The 23699-nt window shown below is 37.1% G+C and overlaps 1 protein-coding gene across 1 annotated transcript in view; it reads left to right on the top strand.

Annotated features, from left to right (window-relative positions):
• Positions 1-23699, top strand: part of Gbe1 (1,4-alpha-glucan branching enzyme 1) — a 225698-nt gene that overhangs the window by 162678 nt on the left and 39321 nt on the right. Inside the window, exons 11-12 of the mRNA XM_027412419.2 lie at positions 2401-2511; positions 5941-6112. Of these exons, the coding sequence (XP_027268220.1) occupies positions 2401-2511; positions 5941-6112 (283 nt within the window). The remainder of the gene's footprint in view (positions 1-2400; positions 2512-5940; positions 6113-23699) is intronic.

Genomic DNA, 23699 nt, shown 5'->3' with positions numbered 1-23699 from the left:
CAGTTCCCTATCCCGACTCTCTGACTCTGTGATGGTTCTAACTCCAGTCACAGGAGTTCCAGCACCTCCTTCTGGCCTCTGCCGACAGTACATTCATTTAGTGCATAGACATAAGTAACAGGCAAAACACCAAAACATGTAAAATAAAGAAAAGAGTTCACATTTCTTTTCAAATAAATAGATTGTCCCCAAATAGTAGTGAAACGGTAGAATGTATTAGACCAAATGACAAGTCTAGTTGGAATATATGTAGCTTTTACTACTATCTATGCAAAAGACATGAATAAGACATGAATGCTAAATTGTAGTCATGATTTGTTGTACAAAGTTATGTGAAATATTCCTTTTGTGTTATTTTACACTCAGTTGATTATAATATCATTATATTTTAACTGTTTCCATAAGAAATATTTACAAAGATAGGGATACAAAGATGTTCTTTGTTTCTGGTTTGATTTTGCCTGCTCAGATTTAAATGGCTGAAGCTATCATGTAAAGGTATTGTGTGGATTTACCTGAACTCCTTCACTACTCATCAGGTGGAGGGATGTGTGCTTTTGTAGTCTGTTCTCTGCTCATCCTACCTGAAACTTTTGGAGCATTAGTGTGGTTTTTTCGTAACATAGACATGGGTTATACTTATGCTTTTTGTGTTATAGTTATATATTCAGGTACAATTTGTAACAAAGAAGTTCTTCAATGTTGCTAATTTGCAAATGTGTACAATGCCATAATGAATGCACTGACATGGATCTAGGTAAGGTATAGAATGCTTTCCTGCTGTCTTTGTTGATGTCCATTCATTCTGACTCCCTTGATCCCTAGCAATGACTATTGTGATTTCATCTGTGTTTTTCTGGTACCAAATATTTCATTACTTTTCTATTGAAATGGCAACTTGACACAGGTTTAGAGTCTTGCTCTATTGCTCAGTCATTATCTCATCCTCAGATTGCCTCCATCATATTATCATATTTGGAGATTATGAGACACTCAAGGAGGTGGCACAAATATATGAGTAAGAGAGAATAGGAACCCTAGGACCATCTTTCAGTTTTGCCTAGAAGCAAGTAGAAGCAAGGTTCCTCAGTGCTTTGAACAGAGAATTGGTCCTAGCAGGAAAAAAACAATATATGTATATATTAATAGAGAAACTGCATTTAGGATAAACTCGAGCAACCTCATCTTGAGTAGGCTCTCTGGGAAAAGTAATTTGCAAAATATCCCCAGGTTTAGGCAGAGGTAAACCATCAAGTATGCATTGGCAGTCACTAGGAGGGAACTCTTCATGTGAGAGATGAGGGTTAGCAGTACAGAACATATTTAACCAAGAAAGAGCAATTACTGACCCAAGAGATGACATGTGAGGTCTTAGGTCAGCAGCATCACAGCAGGGTAAAAGGGCAGAAGCCAGACTAAAGAAAATGAAGTGGAAAGAAAATCAGTGTGGTCTATTAAGATAATAATCATTTTGTAATTAGCACTTCCACTCTGAAATAACTGTTTTAATTATCATTGTTTATGAATGAAACAAAATACTCCTCCTGCTAAAGCATTTTCATTCAAGTCTAAAAATGTAGCAAGTGTATCTCTAGTATATGAAAGTTGCTGGAAGACCCAGTGCAGAATAAAAGGAAAGTGAACCAAAGCTGACTGCTAATCATGATATATCAGTTATTTCAGGCAGAGATCTCAAAATATGATTTAAATATAATTTAAAACATAACCAATAAAACCATGGCAGAGATCTCAAAATATGATTTAAATGTAATTTAAAACATAGCCCAAACTCACCTGCACATCAACTCACACAGTGTACCCTTCCTTTTCTTTTCTTTTCTTTTTTTTTTCTTTTCTTTTCTTTTCTCTTTTTTTTTTTTTTTGTTTGTTTTTTGAGACAGGGTTTCTCTGTGTAGCTTTGGAGCCTATCCTGGCACTCGCTCTGGAGACCAGGCTGGCCTTGAACTCACAGAGCTCCGCCTGCCTCTGCCTCCCGAGTGCTGGGATTAGAGATCCACCTGCCTCTGCCTCCCAAGTGCTAGGATTAAAGGTGTGTGCCACCAATGCCCAGCTACCCTTCCATTTTTTAGGTGCTGTATTAATTATAGAACAATATGAGTGAAATATTTACGGTAGAAACATAAATGAAACCTAGCATTATAGCCTTATTAATATCTTATGGGTAGATAAATATACACCACAGGTGCTATTTGCTTTAATTCTCTTGAATCTGTGTGTTACTTGAAGATGAAGTTTTATTTTCAGTAAAACGACAAACAATGATATCATCACTATATCTATGTATCACATAGTTTTGAGTGATATGTATGCTTTCAGGTTGAGGTTTAAAGAAAGAAACCTATGTGTTACTTATAAGTTGGTTTTCTCTTCTGTGTATAGTTACTTAAAGAATTTAAAGATGAAGATTGGAATATGGGCAATATAGTATACACTCTCACAAATCGACGCTACCTTGAAAAATGTATTGCTTATGCAGAGAGCCATGATCAGGTAAGTGAATATGTATAAAGTCATTTTTCTTCTGTGTCAATATTTATCTTCCTCATAATCTCTGTATTCTGTTATATCTCTAAACATAAAACCGTTATAGTTAAGTACAGATATTATAACATATTCATGTGTGTACATACATACATGAATCCACATTTGGAAGGCATTTTAAAGTGACTTCATAGGTCTGTAAATTATACTTCTCAGTTGCAGTACAGTGCTTCACATTGAAGTCACAAGTGTTAATGGTTACTTTTGTAATAAGCATAGTTTTAATCTAGTGTATTGGTAGTAGGACAGTAGGTCTCCACATATGGCTTTCCCTTTTATTCTTTCTCCCTCAATCCAGAAGTCTCCTGCTGTGATTGATCACCCAGGTTGCACTTGTCCCACTTTCATCTGTCCCCTCTGTGGCAGCATGAGCTATTTACCAAAGAGCAGGCATCAATGTGTCAAGCCATTTCTACTGGCTGTTGGTTGCCACTCAAAGCCACTCATGCAGGACCAGTTTCATCCTTCCCCAGCTCGATGCCTTCTATTCAGTACTGTAAAACTTCCGCCTGGTTCTGAATGGTCTTCATTCAGAGTTACACTTTACCCTTCACCTACCTCACCAGAGACTTGCATTCAAAGTGGCTCAAGTAGCACATTCTCTGTTAAGCCGTAACTCAGAAGGAAAACTCAGTTAGCTGCCTTGTGCTCTGTATTCCCATCAAGCACGAGGGCAGGCGGAAAGTGTTTCTTCCCATTCATTTTCACCCTACACTTAAGTACTGTGACTTCTGTAGCACTCAGTAAATACAGTATGTTGGGACAGGACACAGCATTTAGCTATTTAAAGCTATTTTAATTTGTGTGTTTAATTTGGTTTCTCCATGCAGAACTAAATGTCTTAGAACTTGATGTGTAGACTAAGCTGTCCAGAAACTTCCAGAGATCTTCCTGCCTCTGCCTCCAAAGTTCTGGAATTAAAGGCGTGTATCACTGTACCTGACTCATTTTTATTCTTATAGGCATCACAAATAGCAAAATTTCATTTTGTTGGTAAAAATGGAGGCAGTAAATATTTTGAAATTCTTAGGAATGTCTATATTAAGAGAGTTATAGTATTAATATATATGCTATACAAATAATGCCTTTTTTGTTTCTTGTTAGGAATGTGCCAAGGCACAGGCATTGGCAAAGAGCCCTGTCTCTCATTGTGCCTTTTTCTGTTGCCTGTAAATACAGTAAATTTGAACGCAACTCTGCTTGCTCAATTCCATGGTTTATTTTTTATTGTTTTTGCACCATGTGGCATATTTCGGTTTTGTGATAAAGTATTTATTCACCTAAAATATCTACTCTTTTGAATCTTAAATACAAGTTTGTTAAACTGCAAAGTAGACCTACACTAAATTTGCAACTACCAAATTGGGCATAACTTTGTAATCTTCAGTTGTAATGTCTGTGAGCTATTTAACAGATCAACATAGACTAGTAAAGAGAAGCAGTTTAAAGGGCAGATGGCAGGGAGTGGGGAGTGCGAAGCTCTCACTAAGTATGGGGCAGTGACAATTGCCAGGGGTGGTGGCAAAGGACCTTAGGCCCAGCACTTGGGAGGCAGCTCTGTTTACCTGAGTTCCAGGCCAGTCTGGTCTACAGAGTGAGTTCCTGGACAGCTAGAGCTACACAGAGAAACGCTGTCTCAAAATAACAACAACAGCAACAACAACTAAAACAAAACAACAAAAAATCCCAGTGAAAATTAAAACAATGTAAAAATTATTACTTTATTTGTAATACAAATAGACATATAGAAGTCACAACACATTTTAAATTACCAACATGTATATTTGTTTGAATGAATAAGATAAAAACCATATAGGTAGAATATAGTAAAGAAATGTAGATTTGCTGGGAATTATTTCATTCTTTTAAGGAATACAAATTGTCAGGATTGTCAATCAACAGTGAACCAAAAGTCTCATTCATTACAAAAGCATATGTGCTCTCTTTCTTAAGCTCGGTAAAAAGATAAACACCTATTTATACAATGAATAAGTCTAAATACATGTAATACATTGTTAAAGATATTATATAATTTTAGAACCTAACTATTAAATATCTGAGATTATCTGAATCCCAATGGGATGTATTTTAGAGGGCTACTTGACTTGAAAAATAATCTTCCCTTTGGATGTAAACTAAAGTCACCAAAACCCTTTGAGAGCTGAATCAGAGATTACAAAAGCAAGCAGCTATACATAAGCATGTGAATAGAAAAGGCAAAATGTTTAGGAATATGTGCTATTGATCTTGTATTCATACTTCAAAGAAGTCATTGTAGGGTTTATAATTCTAAATAATTCCAAAGTGAAACTCTCAGCCTACTAAGATTGTGGGCTGTCCTATACTACACATTTCACTATCTACTCCTGTTCTGTCATTGAGGAGTACTGTCCTTAACTGTTTTATTCTTCAGTACTGCATGTTGCCAAACCCTCTATCCTGCTACCTAGAGCATTAATGAATTGCTTGTTCTAATCATCAGTTGTTAATTTTCAGATAAAATGAACTAAATTTAAATGGCAGACAAAGTAAGATTGCAAGCTGAATTTTTATCTAGTAATAAAGGATCATTTTAATCCCTTTCTGTCCTATACCTTTTCATATACATGCATATATATATATATATATATATATATATATATTTTTTCCATTGTTTAAAAACAAATGAAATCATGGTATATAAATCATTTCAGCCACATAATATTCTTACAATTATAGGAATTTTTATGAGAGATTCTTGAGCCAGCAGTTCCCACTGCCCTTGAGCCCCAAAATAAACACATAGAAACTATATTAATTATGAAACTATTGCCTGATGACTAGAGCTTCTTATTGGATAGCTCTGTTGTAATTATTAACCCATTTCTATTCATATAAGTATTTCCACGTGGTCTTATCTTATCGGAGCAGCATCTGGACCTGTTACTCCCCTGTCAGCCTACATGGTGAATCTTGTCTGCCTACACTTCCCAGAATTCTTGTCTGGTAGCCCCGCTTATCCTTCCTGTCTGACCAGTAGCCAAACAGTGTTTTATTCATTAACCAATAAGTGAGACATATATGAAGGTGGACAACCCCCATCAAGAATTGATTCAGAAAATTTTAGAAAATTTCAAGCACCAATTTAGATTTAACAAATAATTCAGGTTTCTCATTATGACCATCTCATCCATCTTTTCTTAAAACTAAACATTGTTCTCAAAACTGGATTGATCCCTTTTGCCATCTGCCTTTCAGCAAAGAAAGTAACCACTGGAAAATTAATAATGGTCCAAACACCTGTTCTATATTGTTTGCGCTCATGTATAGCCTTGTGCTATTCTGCTGTAAGCTATAACTGCTTAGGCTTTGGTTTATGTCTGTGAACTGTTTCCGTAGGCACTGGTTGGCGATAAGACGCTAGCATTTTGGTTGATGGATGCTGAGATGTACACGAACATGAGTGTTCTGGCTCCTTTCACTCCAGTTATTGATCGAGGAATACAGCTCCACAAGATGATTCGGCTCATTACTCATGGGCTTGGTGGAGAAGGATATCTCAATTTCATGGGTAAGTGTGACGTATACAGAAAGGAACCTGTGCTTAAAATGTTACCTAACATAAATAGTGAAGAATAATTGGATTTGGTTTTTCAGATTTAAAAAAATATAAACTTTTGATTTTATTCATTGTTTTTTTCAATCAGAATACACTTGTGTCACAAGTGTGAAAGTCATGGCTGAGAGGCAATGTGAAGAGTACAATACTTTGTTTTGCATTCAGTGAACTACTAGATGGTCCTTACCTAAAGAATGTTGAATAATAAGATAAAGAAATTAACTAGTACGTTTCACTATAATCTGCTCTACAGCAAACATTTGAATGTTTGGATCTTAGGAGAGTTAAGCTTGTTGGCTGGACAACCACGGACAAAACTATAAAACATGTCCAAGAGCCTGATTTGTGACTCCACAAAAAATGCTTGAGAGTTAGATTTATTTATTCTTTCTGAGAGTTGCTATATGAATCTCTGTTTTTTGTTTTGTTTTGTTTTGTTTTGTTTTGTATCCTTTCTTGTTTGCAAGCTGTAAGTTTGAAGATGGGCTTCAGAAAGTTCATAAGGTGAACCACTTCTTGGTTCTTAGTGTTTCTCAGAGTAGAGCAATTTCTGTAGAGTTCGGGCATTTCCTTATCTACCCTTATTGAAAATCATAATATTTCCAAAAACAGTCATTTTAACACATTGTATTCAACCTAAGACAGACAAATGTTTGTTCTGTTGGCAAACTCTTTTCATGAAACTGTCAAGAGTAACAAAATAAACAACTGTACCTCCTTCTGACATCTATCTTTCTATAGGGTTGATGAATTAACCACATGTGTGATAGCAAATGAACCTTTGAAATTATTTTATATAGTACCTAGAGCTCTTCTCTAATTTTAATTAATTCTAACTTTTTTCTTCAAAAAGATCATTCCAATTTTAATTTAACCTTTAAAAAAAAGTCAGTCTACCATGCTATCTTATCTAATTAGGGTGTTCCTCTGCTTTTAAACCAGTCATATCTAAATAGCTTTAAATTTTATAATTAATAAAATTATTTGTAAAATTTAATAGTTCCCTACTGTCTGTGACAAATTTAAATATCTTTTATTTAATTTTCTCATCATGTCCCTGGACTGCTTAAAAGCCTTCAGTACCCCCGTGTCCTCTAGATGATCAGTCAGTCAGTTGTGAATGACAGTGCAACCCCATAACCCCAGTTCCTCCCCTGCTGGTCTGGTCTCCTGCTTGATCACATGTGCCATCCAAACTATCTTTCGGTTCATTGAATGCCGCAGTCTATCTCCAGTCTGGATCCTGGATCTTGGATCGCCCCACTGTTAGAGCCTCTAGCCTTCCCGCTCTTGCACACGCAGATCTCCCTCTGTAGCTGTATTTATTAATTGGCCCCACTGTGCTGTGTTTTCTAGTGTTCTCCACTTACTTGAATGTGATTTCACATTGAAACTTTTTGATAAACTCAATCCTCAGTGAGCATCCAGACCCTCCACACTGTACTTTCCAACTTATGAACCAGCTCTGGAGCATACTACATTTTAAAAACATTTAAGAAATTAATTTTCAAAGTAGAAGCATTTATAGAAATTATGCTAGATGCAGGAATAATATAATTGTTCATGTTTTAGTCATTTTCATTTTTTAAATCTCATAGCATTTTGTTTTTATTTGTTCCACTGGTGGATATTTCTTTGAAAGTAAGAAAGCTGTAACTTTTACTTAAATGGTTCCATGTTTTTGTATGGTTTTGTATGTATTTACTTTTTGGCTTATTTATTTTTGACTGTTAGTGTTTTTTGATTGTTTTGTTTGAGAGAGACAAACATGGGGTTGAGTTGGTAGGGATGTGGGAATCTGGGAGGAGATCTGCCAGGGAAAGTGTGTGATCAAAATATATTCTTACGAAAGAAATTTAAAGCTGATGAATATAATAACTGATCATATAATTTTTGAACATTTGGGTATGTGTTCTGTTTATAACATTTATTCAGCTCCATCTGTATAATCCTAGAAAATACAAGTTTGGCTGATTTGCTTTTTAATTTTTCCTGTATACAGTATCTCTAATTTATGGTTTCAAATAGTTCTCATAAGAGAACTATCATGTAACTGTTAATAAAATAAAATGTATCACTGATTTTTTTAAATTTTATTTTTCTTTCTTTTCTCTATTTGCCAAACCTTAGTTCAGACGTAATCTGGGGACATAGGTTAGGTGATTATTAAATTATGCCTGATTCCAGCTGCAGCTGCTGCTATTGCAGCTCTGTGAGGTAAGGGGCATGTTTAATGGTGTATAACCAAGAAGTGACAGCAGCTGGCCCTTGTTCATTCTCATGGCGTTTAACTTGAGAATATTACAAAATAATTAAACTTAGCTCAATTTGTAGATTAGCCACAAATGTGTGGCTAATGACTGAATAGCTTAGAGGGTAAAAATTATCTGGTTGGAATGCAGTCTTCTAAATGTTTTATGTGTGAGTGGGTCCAAGGAATCTTTATTCTGTGCAGTTTTCTTCATGGTAGTGTTGTCCCTACCTCACAGGCTTTTTGGCGGGATGGTATGAAATGATTTAGTGCTTATAGCATGCAGAGTGTTTCCAAATATGTAACCATACTCAACTGTTACATAAATTTATTATTTTTAATATTATCAGTTATGGGTCCTGAATGGTACTTTGATTCCATATAGGCCTTTTTTTAAGAATCTTTTTTAAAGATCCATTGATTAATATAAGAGTTGCTTTAGGTGTCCAATCTGTTGATATTTTAAGGTGTTAAATTGTTACTATGAACAGGGACTCTTGCTGGTCCATAGTCTCTTATTTGAAAGTAGACTTAGAAGACAATTTGGAGTTTGAGAGAAAAGAACAAAAGACCAGATGAACTGCAGGCCTCACTATCATACAGGATCAGAGCGATGGGTCAGAGACAGCAAAGGGCATGCCTTCAAGAACAGCGGTCAAGGATGCAGGTAGGCTCATCCAGTCCTTATGTAGCTGCATGGGAGGGGTGTATATACAGAGAGAGCAAGGATGCTGAGATTTCAGGCAAAGGACCTTAGAATGTTGGCCAATAGCAGGGAAAGCAAAAAGTTAGACTTCTTTCATTTCTGACTTGGAAAGTGTGCCCAGGCATTGCAGGGAGGATATGCAAGGCACTAAGTCCATGAAGTGGATCATGGGTACATGTTCATATCTTGGGAAAGAGAAAGTTTTCCACCTGTCTTTTAGCCTGTGTTCAGGTATATCATATTTCTTGAAGTAACTGTAATGGACAGCTTTCCTGAGCAGTATTTGTCTGTCAAGGTAACTGCCAGGCTCATGTAAATTCTGAGGCATGTTAGAATGTCTCCTATCTACCCAGACGGTGTGGGGAAATATGCCTTTATTTAAAAAGTCATGCAACTGACTACATTAAAATAAATACTAGAGAGAGCTGGAGACACGGATCAGCATAAGAGCCCTTGCTGATCTTGCAGAGGACCTCGGTTTTGTTCCCAGAACCGGTATCACACAGCTCACAGCTCACACCTCTCGGTAACTTTGGTCATTGTGTCTTCTAATCTCTTTATGCAGCTGTGTACATGTAGTGCACTTTTATGAACCCCACAATATACGTACACATAAATCTAAATAAATACTCCTAAAATTAAATGAATATATTTATAAAATAGCCACTTTTATAGAAAGGAGATGCCTTTCCTTATTGGGCTTCAGCAAAGCCCTTTACTTCCTCTTTTATATGGTATTTTAAGTCTTAAGGAAGGGCAGTTATGGTAGTTTTTCTTCCTTAACCTTAGACAGAGGAGACTGAGCCCACAGTTGATCATGAAGGATACGCTGTCTTCAGTGGTCCCTAAGCCTGCTCAGTTCTGACAATCTACATAGCAAGAACAGGTAATGAATATTTGTCTAGAACCATTGATGTGTTCCCAGTTTATATTGTTTAATATATTAGAACATTTCTGTAGTCAGTATTATCAAGAGTAAATGCAACGATAACTCTTTCTACCAGCTGCCTGGGTTCTGCCATCGGTTTGGGGCCCCTAAATAACACAGAGTCTTATATTAGTTACAGTGCTGCTGGCAAGTGACTAGGAGTTCTCATTTACTAGCTCAGTCTTAATTATCAATCATAACTACTAATCTATATATTTTTAGATATATAGATCTAAGATAGGACTTATCTTACCGAGGATGATGGCCTTATGCATCCTCTCTTCCTGGAATCACATGGTTTCTCTTTTTTCCTACATTTCCCAGAATCATCCTTCTCTCCTACTCCCACCTAACTTGCCAACAGTGCTTTATGTGTCAGTCGATAAGACAAACACTTACACAGAAGGACTTCCCCCATCATGTTAATGTTGCCTTTTTCATATACGACAATGGATACCAAATATTTCTGCTAAAGAAACCTTAGATTTTATGTAAAAAAGGTCAGAGTTTGCCTTCCTTGTTTTAATTTTTTCAATTTTATTAATCAGTTAATGTGTCATATGTATTTGCTAGGTAACATCTATGCGTCCATGGGATACATGGGATACAAACGCATACAGAACATCAGAACAAATTTAATGGGGTTTTATGGTGTACCTCTCCACACCATTTATACACACACAGACACATATCAACTCAAGTGTGCACACCTGAGAGGGAAATTTTTTTTATGCAGGTTCAACCTTCAGAGTGTCTTTATATGTGGGTATGCACTATACACAGTGACAAGGTAAACAGAGGATATTGTGTGATTAGGCAGCAAGCTTAGTTAGAAGGTGGTTTGTTTTTTAGCTTCTTCTACCAAAACTGTTTTTAATAGAGGTGTTCAAGAAAACCATGTTGAAATCAGAGTGAAGTATGCCTAATGCAGTTGAGAGCTTATTTGAAATTAAACTTCATTGGTAACATAAGTTTTAAATAAATAAATAAATAAATAAATAAATAAATAAATAAATAAATAAATGGGAAACAAAAAGGCATAGAGAAATGAATTTAAATTTTAGTTTTGTTTTGTTTTTAAGCAAATTTAATGGGGGGGGGGAAGATAGGTCACTAATTCTGAGTATTTAATCTGCAAGAAGGAGACCAAGTTTGGATCCCCAGAATCCATATCGACTCTAGATGCTGTTTTACAGGCATCAATAATTCCAGAAATAAATAGACATGTGAGGTGGAAACAGAAGAATCCCTGGAAACTAGAGTGCCAGCTAACAAGGCATTAGAGAAGAAAAAGCAAGACTTTTTTGTTTTTGTTTTTGTTTTTTTAAATCGGTAGCTTTCTGCCAATTAATGTTTTGTATGCCCCCTGGTTTTGACTTCATGTTTAGTTTTGCATATCCTAAAAGCCATATACTGAGTGACAGGAGTCTTCAAACTTTTGAACTGAGGAAGTGCTGCCCTTGTCACTTAGCTGGCTTTCTCCCTGCTCACTTTTTTTCTCTTGCTTAGGGGGATTCTAGCATTAGAGAAGAACAATTTTTAAATGTGTACACCTTTGTTTTAAAATATTAATGGTGCATGTGAGCTCTGGTATATCTTAAAGCATAGATGATTCAAATTTCTCATAAAAAATATTGAACTAGAAAAGGAAGATCAAGAGAACCAGCAGGATTTACCACTGTAATGTAACAAGTGCTGCAAAGCAGCTCATCATTTGTGTTGTCAACATGAAACACCAGGATGTTGGGTACTCAAACAGAATTGGAACACCAGCAAAACTTGGAATCAACTGGGTTCATTGACTCAAAAGGAGCCTCAAGTGCAGAGATTTCTGAAAGAAGAGAAAGACATCAACTCCCCAGATTCCTTCTTTCCACACCTTCACCTTCCACTTACCATTTCTTTCCTCTGTTTTACCTTGTTTCAAATTACTGGACTGTATTACTGGCTAAGTAGTTGACTTCCTGTTTATATTCTGTTTTGAACAAGGAGAACACATCTTCCACATGGAAGATTTTGTAAGATGAGAATCAGTTACCTATTTTAACATTTCTTTCTAAATGAATGCTTTATTCCTGGATTTAATTAGAATTTATGGATGAAATGGAATCTCTAGTGATGTTTAAATTTTAGTGTTGACAAAAACTAAACTTTTTGGCCAATAAAAAAATAAGTTATGAACAGAAATAACCATTACTTCCTAGATGACAATTGAGTTCTTATAACAGCTTTTCACATTCTCTAGGCGCTTCTAGCTATAGCCAATAGTATCTTCCCCACTTAACACCTTCTAGCATCTCAAGTGGGTACAAAGTACTCAGGCTCTTTGGACATTTGGATGCCAAGGCTAGATCCTGTCATCCATCTAGTTGAAGGCTATGCTGGGGACACAGTGCTGGCTTTTCTGAAAACTATCAAAACAATACTGAAAGCACTTAGTAACTTCAAGAATCATGTTTTCACTTTCAGATTCATTCAGCTTTCTGACTTTTCCACTCACCTCCTCTTTCCCCAGCACCATTCCCTGGCACTGTGCTAGTGCTAAGAGGTCCAAAGATAATGCCTCATTGGCCTCCCTCTAGACACTGCCAGGAGCTCATCACCCATGAACAGCTGTTCTCTGACATTTATAAATTCAGAAGATCACATAGTGTCTGTACCTCAGGTTGAAGGGCAAGATGGCTAGTAGGACAGAGGGACAATGATGAACCCACTTATTGGTGGTAGTTCCTCTAATGAAGGACAAGAGGTCAAAGACACTGAAAGGGCATTAATCATTGGCATCGGTGGGACCATTCACTACCACTTATGGGAAGTGGCCTCACAAAAGAGATATATAAGGAGTATTTCCCAGATGACATGAAATCACTCAAATCAACTTCAATAGTAGAAACCAAAAGGATAAAACTATTCATGATGGTAGCTGTAAAACAAGCACTTCCTTGCTAATTTCATTAAATGTCATTTTTATTACTGTTAGTCATATTTTCAAACCAGTATCAAAGTTGATTGATTCATGATTACTTATGACTCAAGAATTCTGTTTTTTGCTCCCTTCTCCACTGATCTCATCATTGCTCTTAAGTTGTGAAAGTAAGGGCCAGGAAATGTAATTTAGAAAGCCTTAATTTGCAACTACCAACATCTAGATCCATGATAACCATGAGGTGAGCTCCAGGAACTGAAAGGCACAGAGCAAGACCCAGACAGAGGTGCACAGTGTCTAAAATGTAGGAAGCCAGTATAGGAAACAGAAAGAGCAAGAAAAGGCACTGGGACTGTAGTGTCATGAACACTAAAGACCAGATTTCAAAAGAGGAAACAGTCAGAACAAGTGTTTTTGCCCAGCTGAACGAGGCCAGGGTGATTCTGACAGTTAGTGAGCAAAGGAGTTCACTGGAGTGGGCTTAAAAGGGCGAGTCAGCTGCTCTGAAGTGCTCTCCACCAAAGGGTAAAATAAGATGATGTACTGAATTGGACTAAAGGAGGCTTGTTTCCTTATGGGAGGGAAATACATTTTTGTTGCTGTTGTTTGGATAAGGCTCTTTAGAAGGCTTTTTTTTTTCCTGGTCTGAGAGAAAGATTAACACAGAAGAAAAGGCAGGTGAAAATTAACAGTGTACCCAAGTATGTGTGCAAACATTAGTATTTGTAGGTAGGTACTACTTTAACCTGAAGAAGAAAGAGGGTTGAGGTAAGTTCGTCATAAGGGGAGTTTCATGAGGTGAAGCTCAGGTTGATAGCTCAGGAAGTCATCACTTAGGTATGAAAAAAGCAGAGAGAGAGATGTTTGAGAAAGGACAGAAGGCTTGAAAGAGACATCTCTAAAAGTGCAAATAACAGGACCAAGGGGGTTGTGCAGGTAATGCACACTCTGTCTAATTGGGACACGTCAATCTGCCGTTGGTTATATTTCTGTCCCCTTAGAAAGCTTCAGTTGATCAAAGATTAGAGTTGTCTGGCACCTGTGAAAAGGAAGCCTTTGTGGGAGGAGAAGGAAACCTGGGACAGACTAGAGAACATGAAGACTTCAACTGCCAGTAAATGTCCAAGCCAGTGGGCTGGGTTTTGACATCCTCTAACAACCAAGGCAGTATAGGATGGGGAGCTCCTAAGCATTATTGAGAGACTTTGTACAATACACCTTCACTGGCATATAAATTTAATTCAGTATCTTTCCATTCTCCTTACATTTCTCTACAAAGCATTTGTATATTCATATATACGAAGAATATATAATCATTTGTTTACAAAATAAAGTAATGTCGACAGAGAACAGTTTTGTTTATAATGTGGGTCATCTGATATGTGTCCCTATGTTTCTTGTTTAGGAATTCCATTATCATGATGTTATTCTTGTTCCTGTAATGAGTGATACCTGTGGAGAAAGAGGCACAATTACAATCTGGCAATTTTCTCTCTCAGCGGTATTATGAAATTTCCATTACTAAATTTGAAGGATTTTCTCCATATGATTATATTGTATTTTGACATTTGAAAATTCTGTGGGACATTTTTTAATGAACACGTTACATTCTCCCCAAAGCCACGGGAAAAGAGATGGGTTTTGTCCTAAGTGTCAGGCTACATTTATTGCTGGCTGCATTAGACATCAGTATAAAAACCTGTGTTCTTACTTCAGATCTTCCCTCTGTGATTGTTTAGTGTCAAACTTGTAAATTCTTCTTTTTCTGTTCTAAGGGAATACAATAAAAATTTAAATGTCTCCCTGCTAAGTGCTGGAATTGAAGCAGTTACAGGAAGAGAAAATACACTCTCTTGAACAGTAGGAGTGCTAATTTCTGGCATTTTCTCTTAGCTTGTTGAGGCAAGATTACTAAACGTAACATGACTCCTAGAAGTCTATAAAACTGAACTGTGAAAAATGGCAAAATTCTCAGTGTGAGCAGTTGCAAATGACTTGAAGCTCCATCAAAACGCTCAAAGACACAAATAGCACATATTCTAAATAGCAGAGACCTAAAAGAATAAGCCGGATTTGATTCACAGCACACCAATAACCCATTTCGGTGGCATTTAATGAGAACCTACTGTGATTGCTGCCCTGTTAAGACTGAAGTAGTGGAGCTTTAAGCCACTGAAGTCTGAGGTCTTCGAGGTTGAGGCCCTTGCATTTCTGATTTTACAGATCACCCTAAGTGATTTTCATTTGTGGAGGAGCTGACCAAGGAACAGGGACACAAGAAGTTTGGTCCAGAGAGGAGAGACCTGCTCCTGGAATTCTTTCTTCCTCCTCCTTTTCAGTATTAGAAAGCCTTCATCTGCCAGGTGCACAATCCAAGGAAGATTTCATTTCCAACTAACCCTTGCTGATTTGAAGAACCACTTTATAGAAAAATTACCTTAAACTATTAGAAAAGTGTGTCTTATCTACATTTTCTTTAACTCATTTCTAAAGACATAAATAACATACATAAAATACTTGACCTTTTGAAAATGTTGTAATTCAGAGCGGATATTCTATTTGGTCCCTAGCCTCAGTAACAGGATCTTTCTCTTTTACTTGTCAGTAGAGAAACCCAGTCAGAGGAGTGAGGGTATTATTAGTATTGGTTCAGTAGTTTGTTTTCAGTGCAGAAATTTGTTAGGAACAAAATTGCTTTGCTGTACAGAATGTGCTAAGCAATGTATTATTATTCCTTGTGTGCTGTACATTTAAAAGGGAAACCTACTGTGTTGAATATTTGTCTCTGTCCTTGAGAAAGAATATCATCTTATCAGCATGTAGATTTCAGGAAGGGAAAGTCCCAAGCACAGGAAGGTCTCCTGGGCCAGCTTTATGTCCCCTCCTCAAAGTGACATCTGTACATACAGGAATTTAAATCTGGAGGTGGCACAGAGGTGGTAAAATAGGTGTGGATCCTAGCATAATACTAATGAAAAGAAGCACATTTGCTCCTCAGTTTAAATCTGTGTTGTTTTCCCTTGAGACGCTTATTTCACCTTGAGAAGTAGAGAAAACCTTATTCTTTTATAGACACTCATGCTCATGCATACTGACTGCACCCTGATTTATAGGACACGCTGTATATTCAGCATTTGAATATCTTGGCTATCTAATGCAGATGCTAATTGTATCCAATGGGCATCTGAATGGGTACACTATCCTTGCAGCCCTAGATTACAATGCACATAGAATCTTTTCATCTCCCTTTCTCAGTTTTTGTGTTTGAAAAATAGAGGCTTTGTTTGTGAGCTGTCTGCCATTATATGAAAATACAGTGGCAGTCAATTTACAAATTGTCTCCTAAGTTTAGAAGTTTGGTTCATGATCAGTGGGGCCCATTTCTTTGGTTTGTACACAGACAGAAGCATCATGGTGGAAGTTCCATACATCACAAGTAAAACCAGTCAACTCATTGCTAAGAATAAATAGTATACAAGAGTCCAAAATCTCCAATCTCTACCAAGGGCATCCACCCTCCTCCAAACAATCAACAATAGGGCCTTTGTCATGCAAATATGTCAGGGGGCACTAAGTATTTTATTGTTATGTAGAAATGTCATCTTAGAGTAACTGTGAAGACTAGCTGCCTAGCCATGAACTTCAGAATCCTGTAGAACATCTTCTAAATGCAAGGTCCTTGCTAGTTCTAGGGTCTTTATCTGTGTCTTCCTCTTCTGAAGCTTTGTGTGTTGAGGACAAGGGAAAATGCTACATTGGGAGTTGGGACGAAACATAAATCAATACATAGGGTGAGCATCACTAGCCTGAACCCCCAGATCTGTATTGTAACTTCACTTAAACTTAATGTCACCCCAATAACCCACCCCAGGAAAACCTCATCTCACTGGTAGGACAAGTCCCTGCTTCCACCAATTCTACATAAAAAATCCACTAGGTGGGTTTCTGTGTGTCTGCTATTCATTTGGCTTTACAACCTTCCCTCATTTCTACTCATTCTCAGTGATGCTCTCCATAAGTCATCTTTTTTTTTTTTCCTTTTGGCTCAAGACCTCATAGCACTTTCTGTGGATTTCTAGAAGTTACAAGAGAAACAAGTAACATAGATCTCCTTCTGAAGAAAATTGATTAAGGCATCTAAGTTTTAAGTGAAAGCTGGATGCCTGGCTCTTTTAGTGTTACTCAAGGAGGTTGTAATGATCCACAGGCTTCTAAGTGTGACTGATGACAGGTTGCCAGGGCTGCTGGACAGTATGTCTGTCATCTCATAGAATGCAGTGATGAGTATCCTGAACACAGATACTGTGTTCTGCAATCCTGCCTACTGAGTAACTTGCCAATGGCACACATGGAATTTAGACGGGGAGTTTCTCTGTATCTAAAATACTAGATAGTTATACTTTACCCCTGCCTCGTTTCCCCAACCCTCAACTCCAATAAAGATAAGCAAGTAAAAGTGAGCTAGTTTCCTTCTCCTGAAAGACTAGACAAGGATTATGTGAAGTCCTTGGGGGAATACAGTAATTTTTCAATTTCATCCCTAACAAAGTGAGAAAAATTTTCTCTTTGAGGATATATTTTCCTATGAAGTTTGAGGCAATAAGAAATATTTGGGTTTCAATTTGACAGTATCTTAGTATAACACTCTAAAAATGTTAACAATTTCCTATGCATCTTATATTTGGGTGAATAAGGTATTGTGCTAAGTGGTTTATATAGGTCATTTAAAATTCTGTTAAATCCCTGAAAATCAGGTCTAATTTCCTTCATCAAAAATATAAGAAAACAAAAAGCTCAATGGCTTTCAGATTTACATGGGGCCTAGGAATTGAACTTGACACTGTCAACCTGCACATCATAGGATCACACTGTCTCCCCATAGAGGCTACTACTGAAATAGTGTCTAAAACAGATGCTGATGGTGATGTCGGTGGGCCTCTAGCTGTGGAAGTCCATCCAGGGAAGAATAGCAGATCACATTTCAGTTTGTGTTGTGGTGTCCAAAACAAATCAAGGGAGAAAACAACACATTTTCGAAGTATGAACCAATATTGTTACTTGCTTATGTATGTAAGAACCCTTTTCCCAGGGAGAAGACAACATAGTGAGATGTCCTATTAGTTGAAAAATGCCACTATTAAGACCCCTTAGAGGGGCTGAGAGTGTACCCTAGTGGTGGGGCACTTTTTTGGTATATGTATGGCTCCAGATTTGATTCTCAGGATCACACAACAGCCAAGCTCTGCTAGAGTACTGTCAATACTCCAATAATGAGCACAGCTGATATCCTTGGGGAAAAAAATGGTAGGCCACCACAAAAGGCTGTCTGCAGAAGGAGGGGTTGATTTTATGGTGTCATTTCTGCTGGTTACCCGCCAAATCTGTGCACAAACCACAGGGGTAGTGGCTACAGGATTTTGCTTTCCAGGACTATGCAATTACCAGAAACCATCTGACTATTGACTCAAGTGGGAGGGAGGTTTATATATTAATATATATTAATATAATATACTAGTATATTATGTTATGTTTTATTTAAAAAGAGGAAAAGAGAAGGATGCAAGATGAGACATATTGACTAGTTTATTATATGGGCCTGACAGAGTAGGGAGACGAAGAAAGAAGAGGAACAGGGTTAATGGCTGACCACCATGGCTGGTCGCCATAGAGGCAGAGAGAGTACATAGGTGAGAGAGAGCCAAGAATTAAAGAGAAGGAGAGTAGAGAGGAAGCAGACAGAGAGAGAGAAGCAGGAAAGTTGAGACTTTTAAAGGGAAGACTGCACCTGCGCACTGAGGTTCCATGCATGCCCAGAGTCATCATGGGTGACGGATGACGTGGTGATGACGTAGCACGTTCTCCTGCGCATGCCCTGACTGTTGTCAGGGTACTGTCTCTTAAAGAGGTAGAGCCGATCAGCGTCAAAGCCTGAACCTTTCATATTATATTAATGCTATATAAGGTATCTTGTGCAAGAAGAAAGATTGCATCACTTAGGGAACTTTAATTGCATGTTTATAGCCATAATAATCAAATATTGGAGTGCTGCTTACCTGTACATGCAGGTAAGCATTGTGCTTCTGAACATACAAAGACTGTCAGAGAAGTCCTTTGAATGTTCGTATTTTATTTCATAACTTGGAAGCAGCCCAAGTATTTAAAATATTCAGGTGTACTATCCAGTGTGAGTTTGTGGTTACCTGGATAAAATGCAGATTGTGTAGTAGCTGTCAAAAAAGTTGTTATGTGGTTTGTGTGTGAAATCTCCCCACAGTCATGTGTGTTTCAATACCTGACCCCCAGCTGGTAATACTCTTTTAGGAGGCTTTTAAGAGACCATTAGCTGATAGGGCCTTACTATTGGACGTAGGTCTCTGTGGGTGGGCCTGAACTTCCTTTGTTCTTGGAAATGTGCAAACTACCCCCAGCTCATAGTACCACAGATAGCAGCTGGTCCTGCCACAGTCAAAAGCACTGTGATACTCAGAATCAGAATAATTCCTTCCTCCCGAGTTGCTTGTAGTAGGTATTCTGTTAGGTTGTTGAGAAAAATAATACATTGTCTTTAATTTGAATTGTAAAATATGTTGTATTTTAAAGAATTCAGTAGTAGAGCAAAAATTACAACTTCTCTGTCTTGTGTAGAAACATGTTTTATGTAAGTCAAGTTACTTAAGGTAAGTTGTACCCATAGTACCATAAATAACAAATGCAGAGGTGAAATAATTGTAACTGTTTTAAAAGTATTAGCAGCACTATTATAATGCCTACAGTATAATTATCATCTGTCCTTCAAAATGCATTTAGCAGAATATATTACAATTAACTTAAAAGCTTAAACTTATCATCATAAAATGTAAGTCCACTTCAATTTTTTATAGAAGAAATGTATTTGCTTGGACAAGCAACCCATGAATAGCTTTTCAAGTGTTTGTACATCACTCCCTAACAGATCCTTTAAAAGCACTTTTAATAAAGTGAAATGTAATGGCTCAGTGGGTAAAAGTGCTTACCCACAAGCCTGACAAACTGAACTCCATTCAAAGAACCCACAGTGGACAGACAGAGCTAGCTACCGAAAGTTGTCCTCTGACCTACACATGGGGGATACTCATTCCTGCATTCACACACACAGAGACAGTAATAATAAAATGCAGTTAAAGAACCACGCGTGTGGTGTTGAAACTTTACAAACATATTTAAAATCAGTGTCATTCAAAGTAGCTGATTACCCTTTTTTTCATGAACATGTTAAAATGAAAAGATGACAAAGTGAAGTTTAAAGATTTAAAAATACAAACCTTTTTCAAAAATATTTCCAAGTTTCTATGAAGATTTTTAAAAAGAAGTTATGTGAGTCATGGTTTAAAATTTCATAATGTATTTAAAGGACCACAGGTGATTTACTGGAAAATCACCATACTATTACTTTTATAGGCTTTCCTCCCACTGGCTGACTCAGCCTTACTGACAGTTTCTCCAATTAACAAAGATACAGATACCTTGGTTTCTTCCAATGTATTATCTATAGCTTAATAAAAATACCACTTCTGTCATTTCAGAGATAATTTACTATAATTAACTTCTCGTTTTGTATTTGTGCCTTTTTATTTTTTCTTTATTATTATGTGGAATTGCTATACTCTTTAAATTTCAGGATCATCTTGTTTTATGCCTAATTGTAGACTTTAAAATTATGACACAGTAGACAAATTTAATAGTTACCAAATGAAAAAAAAAAAAAAAACAACCAACATCCTTGGAACATCTAAAAAGGCAAGTTACTGATTGTTTTTTTGTTTTGTTTTGTTTTTCAAGACAGGGTTTCTCTGTATTGCTTTGGAGGCTATCCTGGAACTTTCTCTGTAGGCCAGGCTGGCCTTGAACTCACAGTGATCCTCCTGCCTCTGACTCCCAAGTGCTGGGATTAAAGGCGTGAGCCACCAACACCTGGCAAGTTAGTGACTTTTTTTAAGGCATAATAGTAAATCAAGAGTGTTTTGGATGCTTATGGCATAAGAAAGTTAGTCAGTCTCCCTCCTCTCCCCCGCATGCCCCTGTGTGTATATGTGTCCTAGCTTTTTATCTCTCTGTAGGTGGAATTTCACTGTCTTGTCATCTGCTCCCAAATAACCATTCAGAGACTTATTACTAATTATAAATGCTCAGCCAATAGCTCAGGCTAGTTACTAGCTAACTGTTACACTTTAAATTAACCCATATTTCTTGTCTATCCTCTGCCCCATGGTGGTAATGCCTTTCAATAAGACACTTTTATTTTGCTTCTCTCTTGAGTCTTGCTTGAGACTCCTCCGACTCCTTCTTCTTCCTAGCACTGTCTTTTCCCTGAAAATCCTACCTAGCTATTGGCCTATCAGCTTTTTAATAACAGTGAAAGCAACACATTTTCACAGTGCACAGCATTATTCCCTAGCTTCCCTCCTAAGTATGGGCTTCCAGACTTTAGAAGGCTAAATAAATGCTACCAAGATAAATATGTTTACAACGTTAGGAAGTCACCTTTATGGTTACTAACAATCTGGGAATTCTCTGACCCAGATTTCCTGGGAGCTACTACAGAGAGCTGGATGTTGTGTTCCCTCTATATACTTTCTGGAGATACAGAAGCAGTGATCCTTCTAGAAATGCTACAGAATGTGTATACCTAATTTTAGTAACATGAAGGTATTTATGGTTTCCTAATCATTCTGCAGTGATTCAGTTTTGGTGTAAGTGACAGCACTCCCTTGAAAATAGTATTTTATTCTTAGGGGGAATGCAATCCCGTCAGAGTGCCAGAACATGTAAACATGTATAATATATATGTTATAGTACCATGTTATGGAGTGGAAGTAATAAGCTGAAAAGATCTGGAAAGACACACAGATGTGGGAGATTAGAAAAGGCCATGTAATGTATAAAAGTTGAAAAACACTGCATTGTTTGGATTTATCATTCTGTCCTCGTTTCAAAGATTGCTTGTCTGATTCTGTGTACAGAAGAGGGCTAAAAAGTAACTGCTTCAGTGTCCTAGTTTTATGTGTCGGTTTCTTCTTTTAGGTTAGTGGTAAGAATTTTGGCCTGGTCCACCCATTCCATGTACATTAATGAATTAGTCAATGAAACAAGCACTTTATTCTCATATTCTCCTTTACATTGGTATTTGTGTCTAGTTTCTTTGTTGGTGTTGTAACAATCACCTGGCCCTTAGTGCTGTATACAGCATAGATGTAGAAATAGTTTGCTTTTGATACTGCGAGTCTGGAAATACCAGGTCAGAGGAGCTGTGTCTGCATAAAATCTTCTGGTGAAGATTCGGTGGTCAACAGTAGACGGTCAAGAGAGAATATGTGGCCATCGGTGGAGGGAATAAGGCCCAACTCCTTATGTGAGAAACGCACTCCATAGATAATGTCATCACTCTGGTCACCTCAGGAAGGCCCTCTTCTCAACTGTGAGGAGAACATTCCCATTTCATGATCTTAGGGGAGTGAGTGTGAGGTGGAGGGGACGACTTTCAAATATTAATGTCAGGTCTTATTCTATTGAAAATATCTCCTAATGTTACTAAAAGTTAGAAGTTAACTTTTTTCCCGATTTTGAAAGATAAAAATAAGTTTCCAGTGACTACCAGTTCACTTCCAACTTATTTGATTGTTTGCTTTCTTCTTTTTCCCTTGTCAGTATAAGCTATCACTGACTAAATGAGGCCCATGGTTGCCTGAGGAAATGTAACATCAAAGGGCAGACACTGAAGATAAAGAATTTACATTCTAATTTAGAAAGGATGATTATAACTATTGCATAGAAAAACAAATTTTGTGTTGTAACCACAATTGGAAATAATGCTCTTTTTTTAATGCCTGCCACCAAATGTTTTATAGCATGTAGCATTTTCTGTCAATTTGATGGTGATACTGAAGTTGTTTTTTAATTAAATGCATAATTTAATGAAACAAAAATACTCAGTATAGTTCAAGTTTGTAGTATGAACAGTAAACTAGAACTGATTCTTTTTACTCTGTTTGATATTCATTTAATTATTATGAAGATTATAAAGAGTAACTAGGAAATTACTTTAGAAACTATCAAAGATATTAAAATCTTGCTTGAAAATGCACACTTTTCCAATCTCTAGAGCTTGTTAAAATTGTGTCTGTTTCTTCTCCAGTTTGTTCATCTTTCTTATGTAGTGAAAGAGGCTAATTCCACATCTCTGTATCTATGGACCTCGGGCACATTGGAAGCATTCCATGTGGGAGGCTCTGTTGCCTAAGGTTGTACTGCTTGCAGATCTCTGCACCACATCCATGAACTCCTGGCCTAGTTGACCCAGTCTTACAAACCTCATCTTCCTCCTTCTACTTTATCTATTGCCTACGGCTTCCTGGTCTCCATCTCCTCATTTTCTTGCTCCTTTTATATTGGACCTGTGTCAACAGAACCCTTGGCCTCTTTTAGTGTTTCCTTAGTTTACCATTTTTAGAAATTCCACTTATTTTATATTTTGATTATTTGTTTGAAATAGTTTCCTGCTCAATATTTCAAAATCGAACCTTTAGTTCTAAGCTGTGGATATGAACTTTGTAACCTCCCACCTGAGATTTTTATCTGGATATTTTAGTGGCTACAAAGTGGTTATCAGTTCCAAAGTTGAAACCTTTTCCTTTAAAAATCTTCATGCTTCTTTATGATTGTTAGCATCGCTGTATTCCAGCATCCAGCCAT

The sequence above is a fragment of the Cricetulus griseus genome, chromosome 4, assembly GCF_003668045.3.
Source record: "Cricetulus griseus strain 17A/GY chromosome 4, alternate assembly CriGri-PICRH-1.0, whole genome shotgun sequence".
Lineage (NCBI taxonomy): Eukaryota > Metazoa > Chordata > Mammalia > Rodentia > Cricetidae > Cricetulus > Cricetulus griseus.
This window is presented reverse-complemented; position numbering and strand designations above follow the sequence as displayed.